The sequence below is a fragment of the Xiphophorus hellerii genome, chromosome 16 (genome assembly GCF_003331165.1).
Source record: "Xiphophorus hellerii strain 12219 chromosome 16, Xiphophorus_hellerii-4.1, whole genome shotgun sequence".
Taxonomy (NCBI): domain Eukaryota; kingdom Metazoa; phylum Chordata; class Actinopteri; order Cyprinodontiformes; family Poeciliidae; genus Xiphophorus; species Xiphophorus hellerii.
Window position 1 is genome coordinate 5915930 of NC_045687.1, and position 24371 is coordinate 5940300.

The 24371-nt window shown below is 40.0% G+C and overlaps 1 protein-coding gene across 12 annotated transcripts in view; it reads right to left on the minus strand.

Annotated features, from left to right (window-relative positions):
- Nucleotides 1–24371, minus strand: part of arhgap23a (Rho GTPase activating protein 23a) — an 80715-nt gene that overhangs the window by 7124 nt on the left and 49220 nt on the right. For 4 of the 12 annotated variants that reach the window (XM_032587205.1, XM_032587201.1, XM_032587195.1 and 1 more), the window contains exons 2-22: nt 23162–23365; nt 20900–20924; nt 19768–19860; nt 18987–19065; nt 18540–18594; nt 14571–16182; nt 10025–10180; nt 8864–8969; nt 8725–8773; nt 7964–8101; nt 7579–7887; nt 7421–7482; nt 6767–6885; nt 6260–6378; nt 6009–6161; nt 4818–4896; nt 4642–4715; nt 4460–4549; nt 4228–4353; nt 3595–3636; nt 1531–1624 (exon numbers count right to left, since the gene is read on the minus strand). In XM_032587205.1, coding sequence (XP_032443096.1) covers nt 1531–1624; nt 3595–3636; nt 4228–4353; nt 4460–4549; nt 4642–4715; nt 4818–4896; nt 6009–6161; nt 6260–6378; nt 6767–6885; nt 7421–7482; nt 7579–7887; nt 7964–8101; nt 8725–8773; nt 8864–8969; nt 10025–10180; nt 14571–16182; nt 18540–18594; nt 18987–19065; nt 19768–19860; nt 20900–20924; nt 23162–23365 — 3784 coding nt within the window. Of the gene's footprint in view, nt 1–1530; nt 1625–3594; nt 3637–4227; nt 4354–4459; nt 4550–4641; nt 4716–4817; nt 4897–6008; nt 6162–6259; nt 6379–6766; nt 6886–7420; nt 7483–7578; nt 7888–7963; nt 8102–8724; nt 8774–8863; nt 8970–10024; nt 10181–14570; nt 16183–16631; nt 17055–18539; nt 18595–18986; nt 19066–19767; nt 19861–20899; nt 20925–23161; nt 23366–24371 lie in introns of those variants that run through there. The other 8 variants (XM_032587199.1, XM_032587197.1, XM_032587196.1 and 5 more) reach the window with 8 other exon arrangements.

Here is a 24371-nt window from a genome sequence, read left to right on the forward strand (position 1 = left end):
CTGATGATTGGGGCCACATTGGTTTGAAAAAAAAAAAAAAAGCCTGGAGGATGAGTGGAGCGCTATGCTCTGTATTCAGAGTTAGTTGGCTCTCAGAAGCTGCGTTTCCATTATAAATGTGCGCAAAATTTTGTCAATATTTCGTTAATGTCGGAAAAACACAATTTTCTAATTAAATAAGAAGGGCAATTAAGATCACATGTAAATAAGTCATTTAAAAACATGCTACACAATCGTTCTCCTACCTTTTCTTCATTGGTTGAGCTAGTGGCAACATTTAGTTGTTGATTATGTTACTTGTGTGATGCGAAAAAAAGTGTTTCTATAGCAGTTTTGCAAAATAAACCAGTTTCAATACATCCAAATCCTCATCCAAATTGATCGAAAACTAAGTTTTTTTTTTAATTGTCATGTTTCTATTAAAGCTGCAGTATATCATTCTATAAAAAATATGTTTTTTTTACATATTTTACAAAACAGTCACAATGTTGAGACAGTGTAATACGAGTCACATAATTTGTGAAAAGATCAATCTCCTCCACTTCCTCCCTGAACTACTATTGCTGCTCCGGTCAAAAACAACCAATCAGAACCAGGAGGAGGTTCTTAGCGCTGTCAATCAACACATGTACTCACTGCTAAATGTGCTAATGATGGAGAAACACCTTATAGTTACAGGAGAACTGTTTGTCTGCTGTCATGCTAACTAGTCTTAGCATTCAGTACATGCTGTGCTATCAGGAGGATGATTGACAGTGCTAAGACCCGCCTCCTGGATCTGATTGGTAGTTTCTAGTTAGCTCTCGGAGAACACAGAGGAGCTTGATTTTTCCACAGGTAATCTGTCTCATACCATACTGTCACCACATGGTGACAATTTCAACAAATATGTCAAAAAATATTTTTTATTAAAGTTACATACTGCAGATTTAAGAAAATTTATTTTCAAAATAGTCAATGGAAACGCAGCTGGTGACAAGTGAACACTCTGAGTCAGAAACAACAGCAGCTTTAGCAGGCATCAAGTCACCCATTAACTTATTAGTCAAACTGGGACGACACTGAAGTGGCAGGGATTTTATTTTAAAGAGACCTCAATCTGACAGTGACAGGGAGGATGCCAACTTCCAGGGGAAATGGAGACCATGGAGACACAAGCTGTCACCACCAATAACACACTCGCTCAACACACACACACGGCCACCCTCACACACACTGCCAGGAGAGTTTCCGTCCTACCGCAGTGGCTGCTCCACAGGCTCAGCTAAGAGAAGGAAATGCAGAAACGCACAGAGAGAAGTGATAGATGAGCAACATGGAAGAAAAAAAAAAGAGATCAGCAGAAAGGAGAGAAGTGTAGGCATGCTGTCAAACACAGAGACACTTTGATCTAAGGATTCGGTTCTCATGCTGCATTCCAGTTCAGGTTGGAAAGTTGGACATTCCAGTTTCAACTGTTTTTTATATTCTCTTTTCGTAATATGACAAAAAGGGGAATGAAAAGCAGCATTAGATTCAAATGATTCTCACCTGAAGCCTCGCCGAGCAGAGCGGTCCTGCCGATGTTGGACAGAAGGTGGTCGATGTTGGGGGCGGGTTGGACGTCTTCTGTGTCCACTGGTGTCTGGGAAGACATGCAGGAAGAAATTAACTTTGGAAGTTAGAAATCTAGAGTAAAAACACAACTTTCTATCCATAAAGTAGGAGTTTCTTTAGGTCAATAAAACTCAGAATCTGAGACTCCAAAGCCAGGGGGTGAAGTGTGCTTGTCAATAATTTACTAGAGACTTTTAGTCATTATTTATAGCAACTGCTGCACTTGGAATATGCTACATTTGGAAATAAAATAAATGTTTCTGTGAAGATAAAAACAAACTACAAGGAGAAGCTTCAGTGGGTGTTGATTGCTGAATGTTTTAGACGTGCAACAAATTTTTTACAAAGGATTCATTTGCTTTGTATTTTTTAGTCTGATATATGAATTCTGTATGTTCCTTGAAGAACATCTGAATATTAGCATCTGGTTGATGCTCACCCTATTGGAACAGCGAGGGTGGACTTGGACTTTACCCAGAATTGCATGGAGTCATGGAGACTTTTGTTTACATCATAAAATCTGAAAGATTTTCCCCAGAATACCGTACATTTTACTTTTTAAATTACCGATTCTAATACAGTTTTTTACCTGGACTGCTGACTGTGTAATCTCTGGTTTTTATCTTCTTTTAGCTTGTAAAGATTGGAGTCATGTAGCAGGTTAAAGTTTAACAGAAGCTCAGTTTTGTTGTCCCAAACTGTCTATCCAGAGATTTAATTTGTCTAAATGAATATCACATAGTGGGACTTATCCACAGTCCAAGCTTAAAATAAAAAGTAGTGCTTAACAGTTTAGTTTCTCTTTTATTGTTTATATTTAGATGATGCAATTCTCCTTTTAATCAGTTACAGAAAAGGTGTCGCTGCTCTGATAATCAACACCTCATCTAATCTCAAGTTAATTTAGAAATTACAGATAAAACAATCAGACTAAACTGATATAACACATACAGCTGAACTTGTCCTTCTTGTGTAATTATTTACTTCACAGGTGGTAAAATCGACATGAACTTTTGTGCTTATGACTGCACTAAAAGTTGGAGTCAGGTGTTTTCTAACCTGGAGCTTAGGAGACTTTTGGTGAAGTAAAACTGAAGTGTAGCAAAATGTTGGCCTAAACTAACAATGAGAACATTAACTAGAGAAGGATAACTCTGTGATAACTTTGGAGGAAGTGCAGAGATCCACCACTCATGTGGGAGAATCAGTTGAATGCAAAGATGATGGAAAACTGGATTTTTGCTGGAGGAAAAAAAAAAAAAAAGGCGGTAAAAGACAGAGACGCAGATTCACCTTCCAGCAGAGCAACGATTGTAAAGACTCAGCAAGAGCAGCGTCTGAACTTGTTTCCTCTGAACCAAGAATAGTTCAGAGGAAACAAGTTCAGACCTAAATCTAGTTGCAAAATGGTGGCAAAACTTGAAAATTGCTGCAGGTTTCTAAGAAGAATGAACAACAATTAGTAGAAGTAAAAATGTGGAAGAGACAGGAGAGATCTGCAGGTGTAATGGAAAAAAGAAGAGATTCTACAGAAGGAGAAAAACATATGAACATTTAGTTTTGGGAAAAAAAAGCTAGTTTTTCCAATTGACAGCTATGTACTACTTTGTGTTGATCTATTACACAAAATTCAAATGAAACATATTAAAGTGTGTGGTTCTGACATGACAATGTGGAAATGTTAAAAGGTTTAAGTATATTTGCAAGGCACTGCGTTCTTTGCTTTATGTTTTCTTTTAATATAAGTACATCTATTGTTTTATATTTGTATTTTTATTGGTAATTAACCAGTTTTGTTTCGTTACCACTTTAAAACCAATGTTACCCTTTGCAGATCAACAAAAGCTCTGAAATTCATAAACAAGACCCAAACATGGAAATTGCATTTATTATAGGAAAACTGAACATTTAGGGAAGGCATTTTACATTTAATAAACATTGTAGCCTTTTACACACAGTAATCTGTGTAGCTCTGAATGCCACAAATGGAAAACCTACCTTCTCATCCTTGTCGAGCTCGTCTGTGAAAAACCAGATGCACTACAACAGCGACAGAGGAGAAAACGTTCAGTATTACAAAGACATTATGAAACATACAAGTCTTAAAGGTGTAGTAGTTTTATAAAAATATATGCTTTTTACATATTTGTTAAAATTATCATTATGTTGTGACAGTATAAAGTAAGATAGATAATCTGTGAAAAAGAAAGAATCAGAGCCAGGATGTGGGTCTTAGTGCTGCCAATTACCCGTCTCCTTTCTCTTTGCTAAGCTACAGCTGGTTCACCACAGCATACCTTTTCAGCAATGCTAAGGCTAGTTAGCATGGCCACAGATGACGGCAGATAAATTGATTTTCTGTAACGGTGAGTTGTTTTTCCACCATCATTACATTAAGCACCACATACAGGAGGTTGACTGACATCTCTAAGACCCGGCTCCTGGATCTGATTGGTCGCTGGAACCGATGCATTGTGCAAACCACAACAAGAGCAATGGAGGGAGGTGGAGGAGCTCAATTTTTATTTACAGATTTCCTCTCTTATTACACTGTCACAACATGATGACATGGAAAAAAACATATTTTGTAAAAGTTAAATTGTGCAGCTTTAGTTTGTGTGTTTCTCTCACATGTTGGACGAGCGTCTCAACGATCTTGTAGCGGTCGGGCATGTGGGTGACCATGTCTTTCATGTTGTCCTCAGAGGTTCGAACCAACGTAGGCCCAAACACCAGAGCCAAGTTACGAGGCTCCATCTGAACGCACCAGGAGGCGGGAAAAAAAAAACAAAAACAACAACAGTTGAGCACAAAGTACTCTGAAGTGGTGCGTGTGATGATTTCAAAACGACGTTCGACAGACCTTGTTTTTGTCGGAGTGGTCTGCAACCGTCTTCAAGTGGCTGATCAGGAATTTCAGAGTGTGATAATAATGATCTGGAAGATCTCGGATCTGCAACAAAACAACAAACACGGGAACCCGTTCAACCAGCTAGGTCGGTAAACTTCCCTGAAATGTCTGGGGGAATAAAAGCGAAGACGAACCAGTTTCTTCATGGTCTTCAGTCGCTCCGATGGATTTTCCATCCGATTGGCATCAATGAAGTCGTTGTACTTGTCTGTTTAGACGTTGGATAGATTAAAGCAAGTGAGTTAGATGATCTGATAACATTTGCAAGAATAGCATCCATGCAGGCTTGTTGGAACATGTGTGGACTCACCGTTGGTAAAGAGAGGCTCTGGAAGCTTCCTGAAGAAGGATTTGAGTAAACTACTAACAACGTTGAGGTCCTGCCATTTCTAGAGACAACAACACACAACAAACATCAAAGTATTTCATCTTCCGACCCTGGAATTCAAGTTTCTCGTTCATTCAGGATTTCTACACATTTTACATGCATAAATTTAAAACTTTCCTATACTGAACAGACTCCAGTTTTTCCAAATTTTTTTCAAATATAAAATAATAAAGTTTACTTGACATTTATAGCAGATATTTCTATAGTTGGGAGACTTTAAATATGGAGCCTGGAAAAAACAGAAACTGGAGGGAGGAAAGGCACAATGAAATAAGGAACCAAACAAGAAAAAAAGGGAAAAAGTAAAGCTACATGGGAGGAAACAAGGTAGGTTATAAGGAAGAAATGGAGGAAGGAATTCACAAAGACACGAAATAAGTAGGGAAAGAAAAAGGAATTAAAAAAGCAAGCAAAAGAAAGAAAAGACAACACAGAAAGAAAGAAGAAAAGAAGAAATAAGGAAAGAAACAAGGAAAGAGAAAAAAATTGAAAAAAGGAAGGGGAAAAGGGAAAGAAGGAAGAACACAATGAAGAAATGGAGGAAGGAATTCACAAAGACACAAAATAAGGAGGGAAAGAAAGAAAAAAAGTCAACATAGGAAGAAGCACAGAATAAAAAGAAGGAAAGAAACAAGGAAAGGTAAAAAATAGAAAAAAAGAAGTGAAAAAAGAAAGAAAGGAAAGACACAAAGGAAAAGAATAAGCAAAGGAAGGACAAAACAAAGAAATTGAAGGAGGAAAGGTGAAGGAATGGAAGAAAGGTTACGACAAATTAATTAATGAGGAAAATAAGACGCAAGGATGAAGGGAGGTAAGACACAAGGAATTAACGAAGGGCAGATTGAAGAAAGAAAGAAAGAAAGAAAGAAAGAAAGAAAGAAAGAAATGAAAAGAAGTGGGGTACAAGGATAGAAGTACAGAAGGAGGAAAGGGAAAGAGGGAAGGAAGGACACAACCTTTAGACAACAGGATACATAATTAAATCTGAAAATATCTTCCATTCTCCAAATTTTTTACATACTTCTGCAGACCTGGAAAATATAATTAATTTCCCAGCTTCTCCATACAGTTCCAGATTGAAGCTTAATCCTCTGCCTGCTTCCGTTTCCTCACCTCTTCTGCAGGGTTGATGTCCACGCCCTTATTGAGCTGTTCCTGAAGCAGCGAAACTATGGCGTTGTTCCCGGGAACTCTGTAGATCCCGGTGTATTCCAGGCCCATCTCCTCCACCAAGCCGCAGCAGAACTCAACGATCATTGGCACAAACTGAGAAGGAAGGCGCAAAACAAACAGAATGCAGTCTAAGATATGAAAAGGAAAAAATAAACTTCATTTAGACACAGATGGAGTCAAGAGCGGCTCACCTTGTTGTTGATACCAGGCTGACATTCCTCCAGTCTCACACCAAACGCTTTGGGTCCGGCTTTCTTTGACTTCTTCATGATGTTAATTCCCCAGGGAGACTTCGGAGGGCTGCTCTCGTCTGGACACATTGTTTTAAGTTCAACTGTTAAGAAGCTCATAAAGTATTGTGCAAAGTTTTTAAAACAAACCAAATTTCTTAACAGTTTTCATCTAAGAAGCCAGACTTTCTAGCTATCTTTTAAAGAAGTCTTGATCAATAGTTGTTTTGGACTTTTTGAAGTTTTTTCAACAATGTCAGTCAACTTTAGGTTCACTCTAGTACTTCACCATTTATTTATTTTTTTGCTTGGCAAACTCTTAACTAAGGAATTTTTGACTGAAAACTGGCCAGTAACTATAATGAAAATGAGGAAGTGAGGTGAGGAAAATTCAGCATCGAAGAATAAAATCCTCTTGAATCCGTTAGATGTAGCTGCAGGGCCACTTCCTGTTTCTGTCAGACTGACCTTTGCCATCTGGTTTTGGGGAGCGCGGCGCTCCAGCTGTGTTTTCCGTCTTATTGAGCAGGAACGGCGGCATCATGCGGTGCATCCGGGGAGACGAATCTGGCTTACTTGACGTTGGACTTAAGAGGGAGACAGAGACACAAAACGTAAACTTATGAAGATGTATATCATCAACTGGATTCATAGACTGGTGACAATTCACATTTTATATATTCTGAACAGAACCAAAAGGATGTGACTCTTTGAACACAATGAGGTATGAGATTTTTGTGGCGATATGTTCTTTTAAATCATGATGTTACTCTATGGTTTCTGTTTTACTTCATAGTGAAACTGGACTAACCAATGACTAATCATTGATTATGTCATGTTTGACAGAGTCTAGAGATTTCAAAATAAATAAATGAATGAAATAAATGCAGAAACACGGCAATTTATAAAAAATGTTGTGCTTTTCTCCCACACAGTGACTACTATTTTTCCTCTGAAACCTTTCTAAAAATCTGCCAAATGTTGTGAAAAGCAATACAAATTTTAACAACACACCCACAGCTGTTTATTCCAGCCAAACATTTTCACAAGTACTCCAATATAGCAACACTGTCTGTCTTTCAGCTTTGACTCCAGAGCAGAAACTGTTCTCAGATGACTCACCTTTGTTTTCTGTAATCATTGAGCTTCTTATTGATGAGAGCCTGTCTGGAGGATCCGAGCTCCTGCAGAAAACAAACATGAACATGTGATATTTCCCATAAGTCAGAACAAATAAAGCACAGAACAGATGTAAATCTGACAGTGGTGTGCCCTCTGACCTCGCTGTCCATCTTGTTGCTCTCTCTGATGACCTTTATCCACTCCAGCATGTCCTCCCTGTCCTCCGCCTGTAGCAGGTACTCGCAGAAGTCCTGGGTGGTCAGGCGCAGGGCGTGCTTGCGCTTGGTTTCGCTGTATGCGATGTCCACCAGGCAGCCCCGGATGCTGATTGGCTGCTCATCCTCGGCCCCGCCTTCAATCGAGGCGCCGCGAAGCACCGCCTCCCGCTTGTCTTTGTAGAGGAACAGCGAATGGGACTGAAGGACAGAATACACCCTCTTCCACGGTCGTATCCCGCTGCCGACTTTCTGTGATTCAGAGAGGATGTGACATGAGTGATTCCTGCGACAGCCTTCCCAAAATAATCCAAACTCTGCTGCCCACCTTTCCCTTCTCAGTAAGGATTTGCTTGAATTGCAGCCATCCTTCCCGCCGTATGTTGCTGTAATTGATGTTTCCCAGTTCAGAGGTGGAGTGGCGTTTGGAGCGAACCTCCTCCGCTGTCGCAAGGATGTCCAGAGACTGAAAGGCAGACAGAACAATAAAGATTTAATTCTCATTTTATGGTGTGTTGAAATGTATCTAGCAACTTGATAAAGTGGGTTTTTGTAATTCAGAAACTTCTGTCCTGAAGCTCTTTATTGTATGATTTTTTTTTAAATCAATTAAAATTTTTTATGTTACTTGTTTAGATTTGCTTTGGGAAATTTTCAGTGTTTTTTTTTGTTTTTTTTAAGAATAAGTGGGATCCTAAGCAGGTTATTTGTTTTTTAAAATATCAAAATGTAGAAGGTTGACATTAATAATATGAAAGTAATGTAAGTATTTTGCTATAATAAACACATAATAAAAGAAGAAAGAAAAGTTTAAAAAATCCCCTGACAATTACATTGATACGAGACAACAAAATAATGAGAAATATGTCGATCATTTCTGTTTTTTTAAACACAAATGATCGTTTAAAAATCTGATTAATTATAAGAACAATGGATAGATTAAACAATTATTAGAATAATTGTTAATAGCATCTGTTTTTAAAAAAAAAAGAGTGATTTTAACACAAATGGAAAAATAAAATGAGCAGATACCAATCACGTAGATCTCTTGCAATTACAAAATAATAAATGTAAATATAGAGGACTCACCCCATCTCCGAAGAAACTCTTCACTCTTTTTGGAAGCCTTCTGTAAAGCCAATAAAAAAAACCCAACAAAGATAATGTTAAATAAAAAAAATACATTTGCATTAAGTTGTCCTTATTCTTCCCACCTCCCTGTACTTACGAGGCTCGTTCCTCCCTGAACGTGTTGAGTCCTTCATCGCATGACTTGGATCGCTCCGTGGTGATGGCTAGAACATAGGAGGAACGGCGACTGGATTTAATACTGCCTGCTCGACGCAAGGGTGAATCAGTGGAGAGATGGAGATGAGGAAAGGAGAAATAAAAAGACAGAGAGAAAGAGAGACAGAATGTTGATGTAATGCTGATCACCCGAAAGAAAGACGGCGCTGGATTAGGAGACGGGGACGGTGATGTGGGAGGTTGAGGGTTTGAAAACTGGGAGTGACGTGGAGGAGATCGACAGTTGGGGACGTGAACTAAAACTGTGGGTTAGATTTACGGCTTCCTTGGACTTCTACACCACTAGCATGCACTGTCAACACAAACTGGCATGCATTTGTGAAATTCAGCTAAAGAACACCACCATGCAACCTCTAGATCGAACACGTAAATTTGTCTGGCAGCATGCAGAGCTGGAATATTACCGTCAAAACACAAATTAAACATGCAAATATTTTCTAGCACTGCTAAAAACTTCATCTTGTCAAAGACTTTTTATCTCTTCTTAAGCTCCCAAAATTAGTTTTAATAAAACCTTGAACCTGTGAATTTAGCTATTAATTAAAACAATTGCTAAAATTATTAATTACAGTAGATTTACTAATGATTGAGGTGGGCGATATGGACAAAGGTTTATCATAATATTTTGTGGTGCTACAAATTTATTTATTATAAATTCATTATTTATTGATTATCTCTTTAAACAAACTGGAGAAAATAGTAAAACTAACAATCCTGACATTAAGGATATTTTTGGGAGGTTTTAAATATTGTTAATCGGAACGTATCGTGATAACAATAAACAGAAATGTATCACAATAAACAATACAATTTAGGCCCACTGCTAATTATGAGGTAATTAACTGCCAAGTATTCTTAAATAATAAAGTAAATAATCCTCAAAAAAGTTTGAAAAGAGAAATTAAAGCAGCGTAGAAAGCAATAGGAGACAAAAAAAACACCTATATCTGAACGTAAAATCTCACACATGCTTTGAAAATCCATCGCTGAAATCAGAAACCACAACTAAAAATCTAATTTCCTGCTTCATGCTTTGGCGAAGACTAGTGCGATAAGGGGGACGAGGAGGAGTCCCACTCACTGCAGTCGTGTGAGAAGAGCCTATTGAGGGGGAAGGTGAAGGTGGGGGAAGCGGGGCTGGTGCCCACGGGGGGCGCTGAACTCATGCCGCTGGACACGACGGAGGACGCCGGCACGTGGCGGGCACGCAAATCAGCGCCCGGGCTGGTTGGCTCGTCTGTGGGAGGCAGGGAGGGCAGGGAGGGAGGCAGAGATGGAGGTTTGAAAGAGAGGTTGGAGAAGGATAAAGGGACAGGATTAGGTGTTAGAGAAAAAAGTCAGAGGAAAAAAACCCGGAAATGCAGGGGTTAGATTGGGAAAGGTGAGGATAGGTTTTAAGAGGATCACGAGAAGCCCAGTAAGTCAAGATGCTGAACAAGAAAATCATTTTACAGTCTCAATTTCAACAGCAGTAAGTGTGAAGGCAAAACCGTTTTGGATTTCTTTACATCAGACTAGGACTGGGCAATAAATCAACAACTACAGAAAATACGTCTGATAAAATATTCAATCATTTCACTGAACTCCAATCCAGAACCGCACGGCATTATGGGGGACGTAGGCAGAGGAAAGACTTTTTTTTGCCGCTCAAGCTCTCACAGCTAGCTAAGCAAGGTTGGTGGAATCTAACTGACTCACTTACTCACTCTTTGGTTACCTAGCAACTCACTCACTCATGCTTTGGTTGCCAAGCAACAACCTGCTGAGTAACTTGCGCAGCAGCAGTTTTAGATTTTGCCACCATGCCTTATAAAGGCTTAAAAATAAGCAAAAACAGCGAGGACTGAAAGGAGTAAACGAGAACATCTCCAGAGGAAACTGTGGTGAATATTCTTCAGATGTTTAAAACAAAAGACTAATGAATAATTACTGATATGGACGTAATGTATTTTTCAGCCATAACACTCTGGACTACATCAGACACAGACATGAAACCAGTAATTGAAGCCGGTTCACAAAGCCATAGAAAGACTTTCACAAAGTAAAACCTGCCTCAGCCTCTCCAGAGTGTTTAAACATACCTTTAACCTAAACATAGAGGAAAAACTCCCACACAGATGGAGTAAAATATGCAAATATCTAAGAGATAAAACAGTACCTGTGTCGTCTGCTGCCATAGGAAAAGCTACTCAGGAGCTAGCAGAGGCAGGTAGGTGACAGGGACCTAATGGCTGCAGGTTTCAGTTCTTTATAAAAGTCTACGGCATTGTGGGATATTACACCAGACAGGCAAACGAGGTTAAAAGTCAAGAAGGAAATGTAGTTTTTGAGGGTGGATATATATAAATATTTACTATTTTCTTTCACTATATGAAGGAAGATTCTTTGCTCAGCAAAATAAGGTATAAATCACGTCAAACAGGTTCAAATGTTTTAGAGTCTCCGCTCACTTAGAGGGATATGAAACCTTAACACACACATGCACACACACATACATTTACACTTCCTTCGAGGTAGAAAGGACAGGATCCTACTCTGATATTTGCATAAAGTCTCAGCGTTTTAAAGCTGTGCAGAGTGGAAACAGCAGAGGGCAGCACCACCCCAAGCACACTATGCAGACATCTCACTTGAATTCCTTTAGTATCATCCCAACTATTTAATTTAACAACTTGAAATAAAATAGTTGAAGCAGTAATTATAATTACTTTCCTTTGTCTATAGCGCATTCCCTCCTGAGCAGATTGAGAGTGCAGAATGAGATGGAAAACATTCCCGGTCTGGGACGAGGAATCTGCCAATCCAGAAATAGTCAGTCTGTGGGTTTAACAAAGCCGGTCATTAGAAGGCCGACCACAGAAAGACAGCGGCAGCCCGGCAGAGGGAAGCAAAATCCTGTCCCACAGCATGTTTTATCTCCACACTACATCCCACAACATGTGTGGGGGGCAACAACAGGCGATCAGGGGTGAAAGGAAAGGAAACGGGATACAATGCAATTTAATAGGTTATATGTGTGCAATCACAACTTTTACCACAATATACGGAATCCATTTGTGTAAATAAACTGAGGCAAGAGAGTGAGATCCTTCTTATTGACACGTATAAAATAAAATCTGGAAAAAGTTGAAGAAAAAAATGTAATATTTTGCTTGAAAGCCCCCCAAAATTAACAATACATAAAAAAAAAATCGAAGATACAGTTTCCCACCAAACTGATTTACTTCAGGTAAGGACGAGTGAAAACTTTAAAACTTAAGTTATTTATTGCAGCGACATTATCACAACTAAACATTTTAGGAAAGAAATTCTATTTAATCTGAGCACTAAGTAAGGGGAGAAAAATAATCCATGATTAAATTGGTTTAACAAAATTACTGGCACCCAGAACAGATAATCTTTTATTATTTGATGAAAAAAGTTTTGCATTGATTTGCTAACATATTTTTGATCAGTGACCTCCTGAAAGACCCCATAATGACTCGTTTTCATGTCCTTGTATTTAGAAGAGTTCATGATGAACTCCCTCAAGCCCACAGCATAACAAGTCCTCCACCGTACTGAATAGTGGCTTTGAGGTGCTTGCCAACATCTAACATTTAATTGTTTAAGAGTTTGTTTCTGTAAAGTTTGATCTTAGTCTCATTTGACAAAAAAAGCACATGGTTCCTAAAAGTCCTAAGTCCTAATGAAGATGAACAATCCCCTCATTAAAGGCTTATAAAAATAGTTAGCTCGTAGATATCATCTACTGGTTGTTGTGGAGACTTTTTGTTGGGATTCTTTAACAAGCAGCTATTATTCCCTTAAAATTGTTCTATTGTTTTCTCTGCAAAGAAGGAAACAGCTGGAATCCTTATCCAGCCTAGTAGACAGTAGCCGGGGCTTTGTGTAACATTATATTTATTTCCCAGGGAAATGAAATTGACAAATTACTCATGAAAAATCCCCAGTACAAATTAAAACTGTTTTATTTTGAGGGTTTAATATGGGTACCAATAGTTTCATGACAAGTATTTTTCTCGGTCATGAAAAGTAATCAAATTAACGTTTCTTTGGGGAGATTAAGCTGCTGGAAGACAAGATGGAGTCATTTTGAAAGTTATTATGGTTGTGGAGGTGGCTGTAAGTAGTCCAGTCTATGGTCATATAGAAGGCGCCCCATACAGTCGACCCTTCATATACCAGAGCAGCACAAAGGCAGCATTGAAGGCAGGATATAAGTGGAAGTGCCTCCCCAAGAAGAGTCACAAACAGCATACAGCGAAGAGTCAAGATGTGCAATTTGTCACAAAACATGTCTAAAACATTTAATCTCAGTTTCAGAATCTCGATTAAAAAAAAATGTAACAAAAGCATATTTTCCCTCAAGCACAGCCCTGTCATTGTGCTCACTATCTTTTAAACAACAAGAAACCCGGCAGTGTATGAAAAAGAAGCAGGATCCTAAACAGTCCCAGATCATATCAGCGTCCAGATCGGGAGATGAAGGCAGAAGGAGAGAAGAGAAAATGTCTCGTCTTTGGGGAGAAACTAGCCTAGTTTCAGTTTATGGCTATTAAACGAGTCCCGGCTTGCAGCTCTTGCTGCTCGGTTTCATTTAAATCAGGTGAAGCTGCGAGGCAAGAATGTAGTCACATGTTCAATGGATTCCCTCAAGGTATTGACTCTCTGAGGCAGAGCGCAGCCTGGCACAAATATCTACGATCACAACACGTAGTCAGTCGATCTGAATCTGTTCAGCACCTGTTTGACTCATGCCCTCATGTAAGCGACAGAGGCAAGGCTCGTTTCTGCTACCACAAATTAATTTGCGTTAAGAGTTAATGGATGTTGTTCGTGCCAAGCGATAGAAACCAACCCGAAGCCTGCAGGGCGGCTTTACTCTCACTCTTTACCAAAGAAAACACAAGCTTGGGCATGACAGTAGCCTAACCTGCACCGTGCGCCCAGCTACAACCAAACAAGATCAAGGAAATCCAGGCCGATCCAATTTGGAAAACAGCAGGAATTTACAAGATACAAAAACTAAGAATGCAAGCTATCAATTAATGAGTTAATCTAAAGTCAATTGATTTAATCAATCAAGTAATGATTAATTCTTAAGCAGCCATTTTCTTAAAAACCTGAGTTTTTCTCCTGTATCAAGAGGGCTCAATTTTTCATATGCTGAATTAAAACATTTTTTTTTTACATTTTCTATCAGGTGTGTTATGTACTGATGGAATAGACAGAAAATTGTGGTTTAAGGTAAAACTTAAGTAGTTTTTATATTTCAAAACAGAACCGTTTGCATCCCAAAACAGACTCTGTTTGGACCTGTTTTCTTTCCTGTTTTAGGAAACTCCACCATATTTGACTCTGTATCAAGTGGCTCGGCTTGAGGATCACCAGCAGTGCCCTCTGCTGGATGGAGGCCAAACTATAACACTAAAAGAAGGTCTAATCGGACGTTATTCGTTAATAGGATGGAACTACTTTTAATCTAGCAAACCATTGATCGACAATTTGATTAATTGTTGGCATCCCTAACCAAACAAAAACTTACAAACACATACAGCATGGCAGCTTCTGAGCAAACACTGGCTTATGTGTCTAACAAGAAAAAAGAGCAGAAATGAACTCACCTATGAATGGGATAGAGGCCAGGGAGTCGTCATCTAAAGAAAGGGGAGCAAGGTTGCCATTTGCTTTGCGAGGGGCTACATCTTCACTAGAGCCAGAGTGAACATTTGTGTCTTTGGGATCTGGAGAAAACAATGAGGGTTCTAGTTCGTCCATAGTTATGCCGTAGTGAGGGTGTCTGTTGGCGTTTCTCCGCCCAGTAGGGGGTTTCTGCCTCAACACCACTTCCTGTGTTTGCGCCGCTATCTCCGCCTGTCCCTCCACTGTCCCTCGTTCCCTCTCGTGGTTTGTCGGCCTGTATGCCCTGTCCTGGGATTCTGGAGAGACCAAAACGAGGGGTGTAGAGGCAGAGGCAATGAGAGGTGCTGACGATCCCTCTGGGGGACCGCTTTTGGGGACTGGGTTCCAGTTCAAATGGGGGCCAGAGTAAGACGGGTCCCTGAAAGACTGAGCTTGCTGCAGGATGCGACCTGTCTTGCGATAAAAAGAAGGGCTGTAGCTGCGATATCCCACCTGCTGCTCATCCATGCCCTGCCCCGCCGGAAGCCGCCTGCTCTGGAGGACGGGCTGCTGAGGCTGGGAGTGGGTCTGGTTGTGGCTTTGGGGGTGGTGTTTAGACTGCGACGGTCGAGGCACTGAAGGAGCCTGCGCCACGACTGTGTGGCACCTCGGTCTTGGGTAGGCGTCAGTCCTGTGTTGTGGCTGTGAAGCCTGTTGGGGCCACGGGTGCCTCTCAGACCGAGACGAAACCAGTCCAGCTGATACTCGGTCCAACATCTCCAACGAGCGGCCATGGCGATCGTACTGGGCCAGCAGATTTTCAGAGCGTGTCCGGGTGTAGTCAGAGCGGCCTCTATCTTGTCCTGCCTCCCATTCTCCAGCGGACCAATAGGGCTCACCATGAGGTCCTTGCCCTGACTGCTGCAGTAGGAAGAGGGTGTCCTGCGAGGCACTGTGTGGCCAGCCACCTGCCCTCTGCTGCTGCCTTCTGTGCTCGCTGAGCCGGTCTTGAGAATAGCTGCGGTGGCGGGTTTGCATGCTGCGTCCCGAGCGCTCGGGTTGCTGGCTGTAGTACCAGTCGGAGAGAGCCTGCTGGCAGCGATCGCTGCGGCTGTGGCGGACAGGAGCCATAGGCGGACTGGTCCAGGCTGTGCTGGACTTGCGAGGCTGTGCTTGGGACCCGGCACTCTGGTGGTTGGGGTAGTGGACTTGCAGGGGGCTGGATAGAAGACCTCCAGATGAGGAAGACGAAGAGTAGGAGCGCCTCCTGGTCTGACCCTGAGGTTGCTGGCTGGTCATACCGTACTGGATCTCCTCTGTGCGGTGCGCTGGACTGCTGTGACCCACTCCACCTGGTTCACCTGCCCGGCCCTCCTGCCAGCTGGCTGGGCTGGCCACACCGGATCTGTTATCTAAGGGCGACGAAGGGCTTGAAGACCCCGGCCAGCAACTCCAGTTATCCAGCTGGTTCTGGCCCATGGGGGAGCAAAGCGGGGCTCCAGGATGGGGGGCAGTCCTGGTGCGTGGGTAACAGAGGGGAGGAGGTGGCGGGAGGTTCTCAGCTCCCCCGGCGAAGGGTTCGTTCCCGGTCAAGTAAGCATCTTGTGAGTATGCCTGGAGGAGAAAAAAATCATTTGTGGATGATGAAGTGTTTCGGCTTGATGACTATAACCATTAGACTCTGAGTCATCAAGCAAAAAAATGCTCCAAATTTCAAATTTAAGACACTTTATGCTTGAAGAGAGTGGATTGCTTCAATATATTCTTTATTTTGTTTAGAAGTTTTATCATCTCTCAACACAAACACATATCCACTAAAGAAATGCACCCAATCCCCAGAGGAAAAGGAAGAAAACACACCACACAGCAGTTTGCTCCACTGACTCGAACATACAGTATTTTCTCTGAGCTTCAACGTGAGAAAACAAGCTTAAAAGGCGACTGTTTAGTAATCTAAGCAGAAATGTTAAATTTTTCCACTCCCCAAAAAGTTAATCACATTGTGCTCTTCAACATCCTCCTAAAAATGGTAAGACAGTTTAACAGAAAGTCAAAACACAAACCGCAGATGGTGGAAAAAAAACACACCGACACTCCTTACAAGACAGTCCTGCTGCTTAAAAGGTGTCCATCATATTTCACCAAATCCTTATTAATAAAATCCTTTTTGCCTCTTTTCCTTGACGACTTCCTGTCTGATGATCGGCTTGTTTTCTCCTCACAGAAATCTGTCTAGATTCCCACTCTTCACCCTCTGGTTCTCGGACTTACTCCACCCTGTGGGAGTGCGGAAGGAGGCGCAGCTCCAGTGATGTCATGACAGGAATGCAGGAGATACACCAGCGAGAGGAGGAGTGTGAGGTCAGAGGAGTGGGTTTAAAATGTAAAAGAGAGGCTAAATGTTTTTTTAAAGTAAAGATCACACTGTTGCCACTATTCTCTGGGGAAGCATACAAAGTGTTTCTGAGAGACATTGCTCAAATGTGGCTCGGTGTGTCGAAACATTGCTCCAGGTCGGTGGGAGGGGCAACAGCCGACGCATGTCGGATCATGCAAACGAGAACGGAACAACCTGTGGAGCGACAAAAATGTGTTGCTGCATTTCATGGGTGTGTGTAAATGAGTGCAAGGAGCGGTTTTGTTCTAGACCTCGACAGTTGAGATACAGGAAGATTTTAATGGACGATGTAATTGGAAAACAGAGCAGAGCCTTGTGAGTCACTCTCCGCATTCTTCAGCAGTGATCTGATGAACAGACTTTGAAGATAAGCACCCAAACAACTTTACAACGGTGACCTAAAATAGGAAGCATGGAAGTATTTTATGCTTCTTTCTGGCTTTGTGGTTAGAAAATCTTACAACACCCTTCTCAGTTAGTGGCAACTCTGGAAAAGAAGTGTAAAAGGTCTTCAAATTATTTCATCTATAAAGGAAGAAGAAAATGTGTATAAAGAAAGACATTAGGATGGTATTGTTATGACCATTCTCTGTCAGCACTCTGAACAATATAAGCGCCGTCTAGTCATAGAATGACGCGGTATTTCAACAAGTTGATGTGCCATAACAAGGTAAATATTTGGTAGAGAAACCAAATATCAGCAGCACAGCATCACAGGTCCTCCACTGTACTTTACAGTAAACATGAGCTGGTTTCACTTCAGAGTCTTAGGGTGTCACCACTTCTGATAGTCCAGTAAACTTGGTTCGATTGGGGAGCAAAATTGTAAAATTTGTTACATTTTCACACTCCACTGTGTCAAACGATCCAAACTAATTGAAAAACCTGTTCACCCCCTCGCCTGTAGTGGAGCTGCACTAAGAACCATCGAAGGAAATTACACAAAAACCTCCAAAGAAGAGACGAGCGCAACTTTTTTCTTTGCAAAACATAAGCAAAAATACAACAGTGTCAGATTTTAGTGGTTGTAAGATTTCTCTTTGTCTTTGGTAAAAGACCAGGAAAACTCTCATGTTTGTTTTGGTTGTATTTACCCAGAATGCACTGCACTATAGACCACTTAGTGCTTTTGGAGCGATCACTGGTCCATTTGGCATTCAAATACGCATTCGAACCACGCCAGAGTTCACTTCAACTGAACTAAAACAGCGGACCAGAGTTTTTTGGTTCACATCTCCCCAAGCAAACTTTATAGGCAAACAAACTTTAGTTGGATTAAACTGGACTAAACAAGACTGGTGAAAATGCCCCATTAGTCTCATATGAACAGAGAAATCCTAGTTGTGTTCAGCAATGCATGCATGGGAAACAGGAAATTATTTGAATTTCCCCTTGATTAATTGTATCCATTATGTGGGAACTGTTCAGGATGCCAATCACAATGAAAACAATCATTTTAAACACCGGATCTCTTCCCAAACTAAAAATCCATATAAAGTAACTTGGAGTGTTGTACAGCAAAAAAGACTTTCACAAATTTTAACCAGGAGTGGTGGTCAAAAATCATACTTACCAGCTGAAGCACATCTTCATCTTTTGGCATGATGGAGAGCTCCAACACACTCTCGCTGTGAACGACAAAAAGAGGGAAAATCAACATACAAGGACGAAATATACTTTGTATAGTTAAGACACAAGGTCTTCACAGGCAAAATCAGCACCTTATCTCACATCTACTTTATTTCACTGGGGTACACACGCTAAAATTTTACTGATTTTGTTTCTAAGCTGCCTTCCTCAAGTTGCTTTGGGTAGATTTTAGTGTGGAAAATAAACTGCTAAATGATGGTCTAATTTCAGAATTTAGTCTTTAGTTAAACAAAATATAGTCTCTAACAAAACAATTTCTTACATTAGTAATGCATCACATTTTTACAGCGGTGGAGCATCATATTTACGCATTAAAAAAAAAAGTAAGTGACAAAAAGTGAGACATTTTTGTGATCTCAGGTGATCTTACCTGTTCTGGATGAGAGCGATCACCTGTGAGTAAGTCTTTCCAAGAACGCTCTCTCCATTTACCTTCACCAAACGATCCCCTGCAGAAAAAGAAGACATGCCGTCGTGTCACAACCAGCAGGTTAGGCAGAAAGGTTCTAGTCTGTAAAACTTCAGAGCAGGTGGGAAAGACAGGACAAACAGGTGACGCTGTGCAGGAACTAATTTCCCTGTGAGGTCGAGGCACGGATCAAAACAGGAAATGTGAAGGTGAAAAAAAAAAAAAGTTGTATTTCTGTGTTTAACTTCAACAGAAACAGAATCATGCAGGCAAAACATTCAGCTGATGATCTTTATTTAGCCTCAGAGGACAGAGAGTTGTAAACACATATCTAATGTTAATATGTTCCTCTGTTTAAATGCCATTAAAAAAGCAAATCAATAAAAATAAATTCATCTGCAGTTTCATGAGCAGAAACTAGAAAACAGGTCAGCAACTGGAAAAAAATTGGCGAGGAGTTTGTGCAAACTGAAATGCATACAGTGTTTTTATTGTGTGTGTGTTTGCATAAGTTTGAGTAAGTAGCATGTGACTGAATATGTGCACAGATGGGACTGCTACTCTGAAAACGAGAAAAAAACTTTAACAGCTGTCATTTTCATTGCACGAGTTAAAATAAATCTTGTTTTCATCTTGTGGCAAGCTTTCGTCTAACTTCTTCACATTTCGGATGCAACGTCACAGTAAAGTTTGCACATATCAACAAATTTCAAGAGTAAATCTGGAGGCTTGTCCCTTTTACCTGTGCACAAACCCGCCTTGTGGGCCGGACCCTTTTCTCTCACATTCTTCACAAATATGGTGTCCATCGGCTCCAGTTGCTCTTTCTGAAACCCTGCATCACAAATAAAACTCAAGATTAGGGGCTTCACTTGTTAAACAGTAAATGCTGACACGTTTTTGTCCCATTTAGGGAATCTGTTGAAAACAAAATGTTTACAAAAACATGTGGGGAGCTTACAGCTAGAAAAAAAATCCCTTTGGAAAGTTTCTGTGTTCTGATGAAGTATCTGTTCCCATCCATCTATGCAAATGTAGCACACAAGATAAATCCAGCACAAGTCAGCTGACCTCCTGCATGTTATTACATACTTAACTGTTTTCATTTAAGTTAGTGTAATTTAGTACATTTTCTTGTTTGTTTTTCACAAAATGAAAATGCTGGGGTGTGCTATAAAAATATTAATAATTCTGTTGTAAGCCCAAAGAACTGACTGTTTTAATTTTAAATCCTGACATGAAGATAAAATTTAAGAGGCACCATGAAAAGGCAAAACCACTTTATTTCTAAAATAAATTGACATATTTTCAAAATATGTTTATGTAAATAATATTAATAAATATTATTAATTAATTTATTATTTCATTTGTTTACAGTTTGAAATGAACATGTCACATGTTGATATGAACAAAAGTTTCAAATGAAAAGGAGTAGTTGGAAAAAAATCTTAGAGTCAAAAGTAAAAGTAAATTTGTTACAACTCAGCATTAATCAACCATATATATTTAAACACAAAACAGGCAATATATATATAAAAAAATAACAAAACACACAATAATACTGGTAAATTTTTAAACAAATAAATACGCTTAGCATTTATGACAAAAAATTATTTTAAATTATGTAAATAAATTTATAAATTTATAATTACACAAAAAAATGGTAGTTTTCGTAACTTAAAAAAATCTGAATATATCTGCAGTCTAGTGTCATCAAGTGCAGGTGCAATGTTGCATACAATCCTGCAGGTGGCGCAGAGAAACAACAAAACCAGAGGTCTGTTAGGAGACTAAAGGAGTCCCACCTCATCGCATCATCTCTGTTTGACTGTATTGCGTTTAACTGATGTCCGAATGACGGGGAAACAACTCACCCTTCCCGTTGCCGTTCTCCTCATCCTACAAATGACAGAAAGAGAAAACAAATGTCAAGAAAGAAAACTGGCAGCACAGCATGAGAAATGTTGGCGAACATTAGCAGGATCCTGTCTAACGCTGCTGCTGTTGCAGTCGTCATGAGAAGGAATTTTACCAAGTGGTGATTCAGGGCTTACATCATGCAGGAAAACTACTCACCCCTATGCAACTGAAACATTTCCTAACACATTCTACATTTGTAACACTGGAGGAGAAGTCATATCGTTATCATTGGTATTAATTAACATGAGATTCCCGACAGCTGAAATCAAACCTCCTGGGAAGAACATGTTTGTTTTTAATGAGCTGTTAAAGCCCGATCATATGCAGAAATCGACTTTCTTGTTTGACAGACTGGAGGTAAACGTGACATCATGCACTGCAGCAAACAAACACACAGAGTGGAGATCAAATAGGTAGATCAAATCACCTACACACACACACACCCCCAGACACACACACTTTACTGAGCTGAGTGGACAGTTTGGAGTTCGAAACATGGTGGGCTGACTGCTGCCTGGCTTTATGCTGCGCTGAGTGGGCTCATTCCAGGCTCGGGAGACAATGCAGGGGGGTTTAGAGACAGAGAAAGGACAGCAGCCGAACCCAGAATAGAACTGGGAGCCGGGGACACGCACGGATGGACCAGTCCCAATTTGACCTCATCTGAAACCAAAATGGAAACAGCAAGAGGTGGCTTGGAGTGCATATGGTGCACTTAAAGAGCTGCTGCTGGGCTGAAACCTTTACATACCGGTAGCCTACACATAAGGGAACTGTTCCTATTAAATAATTTATTGCAGGTTTTACACAAAGGCTCGTCATTAAAAGACAAAGGGACATTGTTCTCTGAATTTTTTTTACAAGTTTTATGTGTAAGTTCTCGACAGGTGAAGAGGGAAGTCTGGATTTGCAACCCGATCTTGGACAAACTCAAGAGAATGAATGGATGTAAGAAATGCTCAAAGTAGTTTATCTAAGTCTCTGGTTAAAGGATATATTCTGATCTAAAAAACATTTCAAGCATTTTGAATTAATGCTGAATTAAATATATGATTGTGCTTTAAGTGCAAACAAGACTGTTAGTTTTATCAAAATTTAAACAACAAAAACCCAAGTTTTTATATCTTTAAGGCATGTTCTGCATTTGCTGTAAAGTAAACTCAAAAACAATGGTCTTTTATCTCATGTTAAAAGACCGTTGTGGAACTCCGTGAATAATGCATCAGCAAGAAGATTCTTCATTTATAACAACAAACTTGCTTCTATTGATTAAATTTTTGTTAAGACATTAGCATGAAGGTATTTAGACGGCTTCATTCACATATATAGGCGATTATTTTTTATGTGAAGAGTCTAACTATGTTCTAAAGCTGTATTCTTTTTTGTGCCTTTATTTAGAAATGATGTAGAACAAAATCTGTAGTTTAAAATACCACAAGTTTCACATTTCCAATGCATCTTGACCCTAGAGAACTTACAGGATTAGAAAGACAATAGAGCCCAACTGAGTAACACTTACCCTGAGCCTAACTGGACTTTATGTGGGTAATTTGGGATACAGCCAAACAATTTCTCCAGATAAGAATAAGGGGTCTCTGTGAGTCTGATTGCCCCAAAACACCATGTGACCTTGGTGTCCATTGAAGCAGGGGACAGGAGGACAAAACCAGGGCCAAAGGCCAGCAGTGGGCCCATTGTCTCGGGCCAACCTGGTACGTCCTGACAGACAGCGAGTGGTACCATGCTGCAACAACAGAACCCATTGAGTCTAGGCTCCTGTTTTCTGCAGCTGGTGGATGGTGGGGTGGAGGAAAAATAATAGACGTCTTGTTTCAGCTGGCTCACCCCACCCCAGCCTCCACATCCCTCAATTTCACATCTGGATACGTTTGTGCCCGCACCTCAAAGAGCCAAATAACCACTTTGCTCACACAAAGGCTCACCCCCAGCCCAGAAAAAAAGAAAAAAAAAATCAGGAAAAGCTTCACAGAGAATGAAAAAAACAGAAATAAACAGGAGTAAAATCTGGAGAGATCTTCCATATCGTAAGACAGATGAAAATCTGATGACCTTTATTGCCCTTTAAAGCCCATCAGCTGCTGGAATTTGCCTAATTAGTTCTTTCAGGGTTTGTTTTATTCGACTACACCTGGATCTGCTTTAAATCTCAAATGCAACGTCTTAAATAATGACACCAAGCGAGCAACAGGTCTCACCCTGAGGTTGGTGTGCAGAGCAGACTCTGGAGGGTAAACGATGAAGTGGCGTAACGTGAAACCAAAACCCTGGGAGTTCTTATGGAGGACCAGCGTCCGGGGACCCTTCCAGCCCACGCCGACCCCCTCCCTTCCCGGCCGGGACGCCATCGGCGGCCGAGGGTTGTCACCTGCTGAGGAGTGACCATCCCTCCGCCCCTTAGCCTGTAAACACACAAACAGGAACAATCAATCAAAACAAGAAAAAAAAAAACTATACGATGCTAATAAATAGCAAGTTGCTATTTATTAGCATACTTGCTAATATGCTATTTATTAGCAAACTTGCTAATACATAGAGCAAAATGATATTTATTTCACTTTTTTAATGTATTTGAAGACCGTTGAAAACTTACAAAATTAGTAAGACGTTAGAATTTGCCTAATTGCAAAATATTATTTATTAGCCCTTCTGCTAATAAATAGAAAATAAGATGCTATTTGCCAACATTTTGTAATGTTGTTTACTACATTAAAATTACTAAAATATTTGTAAACAATTACAGAGTAATCTATCAATTATTCTGATGATTAATCGAATAACAATTTCCCCCTTCTGTAGTAGCTACTTAGGCCAGCAACAAAAAAATCCACAAAGAGAAAATGCTGGTAAATAAACAATTCAGTTCTTTTTTTTAAAATAAGAAATGTTTTGTTAGGTTTAGAACATCATTTTTAGTCTAAAGTTGGAAGTATAATTTTGTAAAAAGTGCAAAAATAGACAAGAACTTTTAAAATTTAAAAAGCAAACTTAATTTGAGGTATTAGTAAACATTGCATTTTAGATAACACTTCACTTTCAGTGAAATTTGAAGGATGAAAAAGATTTTTTCTATCAATATATTTCTAATCTATCTTTTAAAATTATTTTTAGTCTTCTTGACCAGCAAGAATTGGCCTATGTCTTATCACGTGAACAAACTTATTCAGGTGTGGTTTTAATTGCGTTTGTTATTTATATTTTCAATATTAGTGAAATATTAAAGTTTTGTGTACATTTGTAACAGAAACGTAGCTATGGATTTGTTCAGAGGAGAAAGTACAATAATGAATAGATCAAAGCACGAATGTCAAATCAAACACAGGAAACAGCATATAAATCCTCCATACATTTGTTTCCATTATTAGCACAAGCATTCCAGTTTTCCAGATGCAACATGTATTCTGGTTT